At 40.2% G+C, this 8,116-nt stretch overlaps 1 protein-coding gene across 5 annotated transcripts in view; it reads right to left on the bottom strand.

The window, feature by feature from the left end:
- The window catches only part of esr2b (estrogen receptor 2b), a 45,745-nt gene that overhangs the window by 11,998 nt on the left and 25,631 nt on the right, over nt 1-8,116 (bottom strand). For all 5 annotated transcript variants that reach the window (XM_025002227.2, XM_025002226.2, XM_025002225.2 and 2 more), the window contains 3 exon segments: nt 2,917-3,426; nt 1,324-1,523; nt 1,127-1,243 (listed from right to left, as the gene is read on the bottom strand). In XM_025002227.2, the coding sequence (XP_024857995.1) occupies nt 1,127-1,243; nt 1,324-1,523; nt 2,917-3,347 (748 nt within the window). In that variant the 5' untranslated portion in view covers nt 3,348-3,426.

Consider the following 8,116-nt stretch of genomic DNA (forward strand, 5'->3'; position numbering starts at 1 on the left):
AAAAAAATATTACTATTATTTGAGAAATGTCATGAATATAACACTGATGCAATAAAAAACAAAAATAAACAGACCAAGTGCCATTTAACCAGGACTTCCTAAATTTAAACCATAGGACCTTCAGTCAAACTACTTCAGAAAAATAATTACTTTTACACAAACATGATCCACTTCAGTCAGATCTTTGTCTGACCCTTTGACTATGGAGCTAAATTGGGGCCAAATGTTTTGTTATTTTGAAAGAAGAAATTTTAATCGAAAAACTAAAACTTGAAATTATAAGCCTGATTCCAGCGTGTTGCCTTGGCGGTGCGGCCGCCATAGCCAGTGGATACAACGGTGCGTTCAGGGTCATATGCGTAAGTGGGAGAGGTCAATTCTTAAAGTGTTGCTGAAATGCACAAACTGGTGCAATTTGTTGCTCCCATAATGTTAATGGTGCCACGTATCGTCCAAAACAGTTTTTTAAGGTGAACTTAGTCACTGGCATTAGTTGGTTTACTGCCAATCACAGACATACGGTGGATAGAAAACGTTGAGCCACAATTGTCGCAGCACCTATGTTTCCTGAAGGCAACATGACTGAGGAGTCTCCTTCCTTTGTTTGACTGTCACTCATGAAACCACGCCCCTCTCATCTGAAGTCACGCCCCTCTCAGCTGAAACTACGCCTCTACGCAAAATCGGGGCCAAGTCTGAAACTGAAAAAACTGACCTGAAAGTAAAAAATAGATCTGAAAGTGGAAAAAAAGATTTGAAGCTGAAAATATAAGCTTTGATCCTAAAAACATTGAAAAAAATGTCCTCCAATATCAAAATATAGAGAAGTGAAAAATAAAAATGAATAATTTCTTCAAAATATTTCCAGAATTAAATCAATATTTTATTTGAACTGAAAAGAAATTGCCACACTTATTTTTAGTTTGAATACATGATTGAATTTTTCAAGTTTTGGACAAAAACTCAAGCTTTCAATTTCAAGTTTTAGTTTTTCGATTGAAATTTTTTTTTTTCAAATTAACAAATCATTTGGCCCCAGTTTAGCTCCATATTTGACCTGTTTGTGCATGAACTTTGATATTCCTAAAGGAAGACTTGCTGTTCCAGTATCAGCAGGAAACCTTACCACACTTCATCATTCCCACTTCGTAGCATTTACGCAGTCTGCAGGCCTGGCAACTTTTCCTTCGGTTCTTGTCGATTGTGCATTGATTTGTGGCAGGGCAAATGTAGTCATTGTGTCCTGATAAAAAAAAGAAAAGGACATAATCATTTAATTTTCTGACTGACGAAGAGAGGGAAACTTTCTGATTGGAATTATACCTTGGATACTCCTCTTGAAGAAAGCCTTGCAGCCCTCACACGACCACACGCCGTAGTGGTACCCGGAGGCGTAGTCGTGACACACGTCACAGAAGTGCATGTCTGCTTTCCCTGCAGCCGATGAGCACGAGGAGGACTTCACTCCTTCCACTCCTTCGTCAGGTTTCTTTCCTAGCAGCTTATTACAGCTGATGACAGAGCTGAAAGAAAGAAACAGACTCTGTGAAAGGGACGACTTGACATCAGGAGTTTATGCCCGTCATTCTTCCACCAAAAAAAAAGTCATTGCTCAACTCATCACATCATTCGGGCAACTGTTTCTATGTTGCACTAGAAAATATTTAAAACTGAAACATAATCAATATAAATTTAAAGGTGTCAGTCAGTCACAAAGACAATGTTTAACTAGATCATAAAAGTAGAGACAGGAAAATCCTACATCGATATCAGAGATCACCATCCATTAATCTGCTACAACAGGTCCAGGAGGAAACCCAGACCTCCCTCTCCCCAGCTCCACCCGGGAGATCTCAAGGTGTTCCCGGGCCAAAGAGGTTATATAATCTCTTCAGCAAGTTCTTGGTCTGCCATCGGGTTTCCTTCCAGTGGAACGTGCCTGGAAAACCTTCGAAGGAAGGTGTCCTGGAGGCATCCTAATCGGATGTCAGAACCAACTCAGCTGACTCCTTTTGATTCAGAGAAGCAGCGTCTCTACTTCGAGCTCCCCCATATGACAGAGCTCACCTGTATCCAGTACGTGATCCATACCTCATGACCAAAGGTGAGGGTTAGAACTTAAATGGACCAGTAAATTCAGAGCTTCACCTTCTGACTCAAATCTTTCTTCACCACCACTGACCAAAGCAAAGTCTTTATTACTGAGGACATGGACCTGATCCATCCGTCCATCTCACCATCACTCGAGAACAAGACTCATAGATATTGAAACTCCTCCACTTGATGCAGAAACTCATCCCTGACCCAAAGGGGGAATTTCACCTTTTTCCAGTAAGGAACCATGGTCTCGAACTTAGAGGAGCTGACTCCCATCCCAGCTGCAAACAATCCAAGTGCACACTGATGGTCATGAAGACCTGAAGGCCTGAAGGCCTGAAGACAGTCAGTCTTTCAAGAAGACACCCGTTCACACATGACGTGAGTCACACACTGCCTGCATCATGTTGAAGTCCTCCGGTGGGCAGTCAGGACTTCTTATTTCCCCTCCCAGTCAAATGTGTGTGGGATCAGCTCGGACTTCAAGCCAGCACTGATCAGCTGTGGGATGACTTGCAACATGAGAGGACACAATGACTGCAGGCCTCTGTTCTGCACTGAACCACCACATGTATCTAGGTTCGGCTGCGAGTGCCACCCCCTACTGACCTGGAAACAGAAGTGAGTCCATACTGCCAAGTCCATTATCCTTTCAATTTGATGCTGTAATCATGCAGTGCAGTCACACGACCTTTCCAAGTGTGGAGTTTCATTTCATTTTCCCACTCCGTCTGGTTGTTTTTTTCTCAGTGAGTTCTCATTAGCGAGCTCTAAACCCAGATTTTTTTTTAGGTGTCATTTAGGTGTCTGTGAGCCTACCTGTTGGGGTTGATGCTGTGCGCTTTGGGGTTGAGCCAGGCTGGATGTGGTCCTGGCTCGCTGTAGACCAGAGGCTGCGTGCAGTGCAGAGTCAGAGATGGTACGTTGTGGTGGCTATGTGAGGACCAAAAGGCCGAGGGGCTTCGAGGGGGACACAGGGATGTTGGACTGTCAGTGATGGGGGGCCTGGAGTAGCTCAGCACAGATGGACCATAGAAGGTCAAGGGTCCGTGTCCGTGGTTGTAGTCATGGCTACTGTCCGTGTATGGAGAGGGAATGCAGACTGTGTGGCTGTCTATCCCCAGGGGAGGACTATACATGGTGGGCAGGAGTCCTGGAGAGGTTGGCCTCTCTGAAGGTTTACTGGAGTATGCTTCCTGGAGCTGAAGCATGGGTAATGGTTCAGCATTCAGCCCAGGAGACGATGCCATGTCATGTGAAAAATGGAATCTATGCAGATGAATATGGTGGTAAAGCGGTTTGCTCTACTGCATCGTCTTCTGAAAAATCCTAAAGCAGAAAGAGGAAAGAAAAATATAATTTGTTAATTGGGACATATTTAAACTCTCATACAAGAATAATGTGCTTCAAAGTTTATTTTTTGCAGTAGGAGCACACATTTTAATTAGTAGCTCAAAACCCAGCTGCTCTAAACCAAACTTTGAATTCATGGTTGAAAAGTAAGCTGTTGTGTGGAAGAGGCCTGATGCCCAAACACTGAGGGAACTCTGGGATGAAGCCTAGCCTTTGCTGCTGTTGGCTTTTCTTGACTTAAAATAACATTCAGATTTTCTTTGTTTAACCGGTGTTTTGGCATTAGGCTCACTGAAAATACCCAAAGTTAAGTACTGGTTTACTGATATAAATAAATACTAGAGAATTCTTTAGTGTCCAGATTGTCTTTCTTGTATCTGATCTATGGCTACAGAGAAATTCTCCTTTTCTTGGAGCTTATGAAGCGATTGTATAAACTGCTATTCTTGATGTTCACAGTTTGCAGAAAGACATTTATTATTTTTTTGTTAATGGGTTGTTTCCTTCAAGGCTGAAAGATAAGTAAAGAGCTGTGAAGGTCAAAAAAACCCGCTGACAACACGATTTCTAAGCTACTGTGAGGAGCCTGAGGTTATATTTCTTTAGTTCCATGCATTATAGCTACAAAATAAACTTTGTTTTTAAAAAGGACAGACAAAACAATACAAGTTCTTTTTCTACAGTTTGGTCATGATTTCGTCAGACTGCAAAAGATTTGATTATTGAGGAGGGATGGATGTTGTTATTCAAGGTTACTTAAGAAACCGAGATAATGGGACGTTTCTTTTGCAGAGTGAGTTAAAGGGCAAACAGATCCTGCAGCTGCTGCACATGCAGACAAGATAGGGCAAAAAAACATGATCAAAACTATTCATCACTGCAGAAACTATTACAGGTATTTGCATTAGGAGATAAAAATGTGTGAATATATTTTGTAGGTTTATATCTAATGTAATTTATTCCCTGAATGAAAGCATATTGTCTGCTTTTCTGGAATCTGTTAGCACTCAGTCTGTGTTGGGGATGACTCTCACAACTACTTTCACATCAGGTTTTTATTCAATATCTGTAAAACCAACTGAGTTATAACCATTTCCATGCTGGCTAATGTTGATAAGCTGTGGCAGCCATCTTGAATCAGGTTGACTCCAAAAGTTAATTAGTTGTAGACGTTCATCCAATGATTCCTTTCTGAGAATTTGATCAAAATTCACCCAGGGGTTCATGAGATATTTTGTTAACAAGCAATCAAATAGACACACACACAAACAAAGACATGATAGCCCACCTTTCAGGAAGTCAAATAATCTACACAAAACAAATTGCTTTTGAACAACATTCATTTAATCTTGCATTTTATTGTTGGACAAAGTTGCTGATCATAAGTACACCAGGGATTGTCATAGTAATTCAGTTATTAAATCCTGGCCAAATACCAGCTGTAAAATCATAAATCAGGTGCTTCGAAATGTGCAGGTGAATTCCCAGAAGCCTTGAATGTTCCCACAGACTTTGGTACCTGCAGGTGTTCAACTGAGCGTGCTCCAAGTTTAATGAGCTTACTGATAAGGTCAAAGGTCAAGAGAACAACGGTACTTTTAACTGTTATTTATGATCACATGTTCCAGAGACAATCTATAAAAAAAGGAAAAATAATTCAGGTTGTGTGGCTCACAAAAGCACTGCAACCTAATTATCCTGACGAAGCAAAGAGATGGTTAATAAATGTCAGAATCAAAGACCACAGCTGGTTCTGGAGCTGTGAACCGTATCCACCAGGACCGAGACGAAACAAATTGTGGAGATATTTCTGCTATTTATACTTCCAACACTGAAGTGGGACAAATTAATTTTCTCTAGCCTTATATCTAAACTTTAAAGTTGGGCTTCAGCCTGCAATGACTCAGTTAATGAAGCCAATGTGTCAAGAAGAGACAAATATATTCACAAGTAAAAATAAAACAGGAAACAGACGAAGAATCACTGGTGGCCAGAGAGACTATCCACATCAATCAATGGTCAATATGTGTTTTATGCAGGTCAGGTTAAAGTGACCCTGAGCAAAACAATGGCTGCATACCTGCTTACTCTGTGGATCAACTCACCATTGACTCAATTCCCCAAGCAGGCATTTTAAAATCACCTCAGTCTGATGAAACCTGTTCCGTTTGAAACCCAACAAGTCCACCCAGAAGCTTTCTATCCTGAGGATAGGGCTTCTTAGCCCTCCACCCTGAAACTACACACACAGGGCAGTTAGCGGCAGTTTGGGCCATCCCAGAACCAAGACCTTAAAGAGATTAAAATCCAGCCGACAGCCTGAAAACAGCATTCGATTCTCGTCAGCAAGTACTGTCATAAAAACTTTCACCTGAACAGAAATAAATAAAGACAGCCGTTTATGATCGTACAGGTATTCGTTTAGATTATTTTGTTTGACTGAATGTCTGTGGATAACCATGTTAATGTTTTATAAACAGATTATTATTGTGTTTATGGAAATAAAGTCTGAGAGCAAAGATTCAGAAAATAAACTGTAAGATGCACAAATATATAAATGACTATAGCAAAACTACCTGCAGACACTGGCTGACATTCAACTTTTCTCAGATCTCTCACCAGCTTATAATCGTCTTGGTTCTGTCAAAAAAAAATAATAATTTTTTTTAAGCTTAAAGTTACTTCAACCTGAAGAACTTTAGAAACGGGTAAACTTACTTCAACAAGCTGCTGCACGGATCACCAGTTAAACTTTAATGACAAACGTTCGTACCGAAGTTCAAGCTTTCAACAGATCAGTATTCATGGCAGCCGTCCATGGTAAACCAGCACACATGCACTAAAGGGTCAAAGGTCAGGATCATGCTCTTTAATGCTTGTAACATGAATTAAACAAACACATCTACAGGACAACTGGTCTGTGGCTCAGAAAGATCAAATCCAAAGGAATTAAAAAGTGAATAATGCCAAACAAAACTTCCCTCCTTTAGTATTTTTACCCAGAATAACTAACACAAAGTACAGAGAGGGGAAAAGTCTGACGCGTTGCTTAGCTTCTCTGCTGTTACTCGTTTGAATGTGCATTTAAATCCATCTATTTTGATTTTTTTAATTTAGATTATTTTAGAAACTGTGGCTTCAGCCTCTTGGGACCGTTTGGATCATTCATTTATCTTTGATTAGCTCATTTGTGTTTTGTATGTTTTTCTTTAAATTGCTGTATTTTTAATATTTCTGATTTTAGTTCAAAATAAAACCTGTTAAACTTTTCGACACAGCTGATCATGATCCACGTTAGCCAGCTCAAAAATGAGTTTTACAGATATTGAGCTAAAATCTGGTGTGGTAGTAGCTGAGAGTCATCCCAACACAGCCTGACAGTGGGCCACATGTATAGGAACGCTCGTTTTGATTTTCTGTATTTGACAATACCTCATGGGTTTTCTCAATGGATAAATAACACACACACACACACACACACACGTGCATATATATATCCCCCCCTCCCCCAATTCTTTTGTCCAAAAATGGCTCGTTTAAGGAAATGTTGACTCGACAGCTCACAACAATCTTGCAGCTCCTAAAGTTAAAAAAAGAAGAAGAAAAGTGGCGTGAAGCATTTGGTGTCAGGGCGATCTGCTCCAACAAAACGGGCATTTCTGTCTTTACTCAGATAATTTTATTCAGAAGGATGATACTGGTTCAGTTCTGGATAGACAGACACAGCCGGAGCTACTTTTCCTTCATTTTCTTAGTAACTAAGGTGACAGATCTGAAAAAAATGATGCTTGTTCATAAAGAGAGAAAGACTTTGCTTGTTTGAAAAGTTTTTGAGGTTTGATTTTTCAGAATGAAACAGAAAATAAGAGCCATGAGTATACATAGATCATGTTTCACTGGAAAATCTAATAAACCAGAACGCTAATATTTTGAATAAAATCTTGTGTGATCTGTTAGAGACTTTCAGCTACTACCACATTAACTTTTAGCTCAATCTCTGTAAAACTGATTGAGTTATAAAAATTTTGTGTTTTCTAAGGTGGATTAGATGTGGTGACTGCAGCGCTCGAAAGAAATCAGACAACTGGTTTATAAGATATTTTTCTAACAGACTAAAAAATACTAAACAGAAAAACAGGTGATTATTGTTCTCTGTAAGATATAATTTATGAATAGAAATCAATGCTTCTGATCCTACATGTATCTCAGCCCACTTGAAGATAGATGATCCAACAAACAGAAAATAATTGAATAAATAGGGTTTCTGTCCACGAAAACACAAATACTTGAAATAATTCTTATTTATTTACTTTTTAAACAATTCAATCTGTGGAAAGTTCCAAAGCGCACCCATATTTATTAAACTAAAACAAACCACTTTTCAGCAGTTAAAGAATCTAAAACTTTGCTGTTCGTGACAAAAAACTTCCTGATTAGTATATCAGAACAGTTTTCAGCTAGCAGGACAACACCTTCCATTAACCGGCTTCCAGCCCCAGCTCACCTGTCACCTGGATCAACCAGCCCCAGCTCACCTGTCACCTGGCCCCGGGCGAGCCCATCAACCAGACACGGGCTAACCCATCAACCAGCCCCAGGTGAGCCCATCAACCAGCCCCAGCTAACCAGTCACCTGGCCCCAGACTAACCCATCAACCAGCCCCAG

The sequence above is a fragment of the Kryptolebias marmoratus genome, linkage group LG10, assembly GCF_001649575.2.
Source record: "Kryptolebias marmoratus isolate JLee-2015 linkage group LG10, ASM164957v2, whole genome shotgun sequence".
NCBI classification, from domain to species: Eukaryota; Metazoa; Chordata; class Actinopteri; order Cyprinodontiformes; family Rivulidae; genus Kryptolebias; species Kryptolebias marmoratus.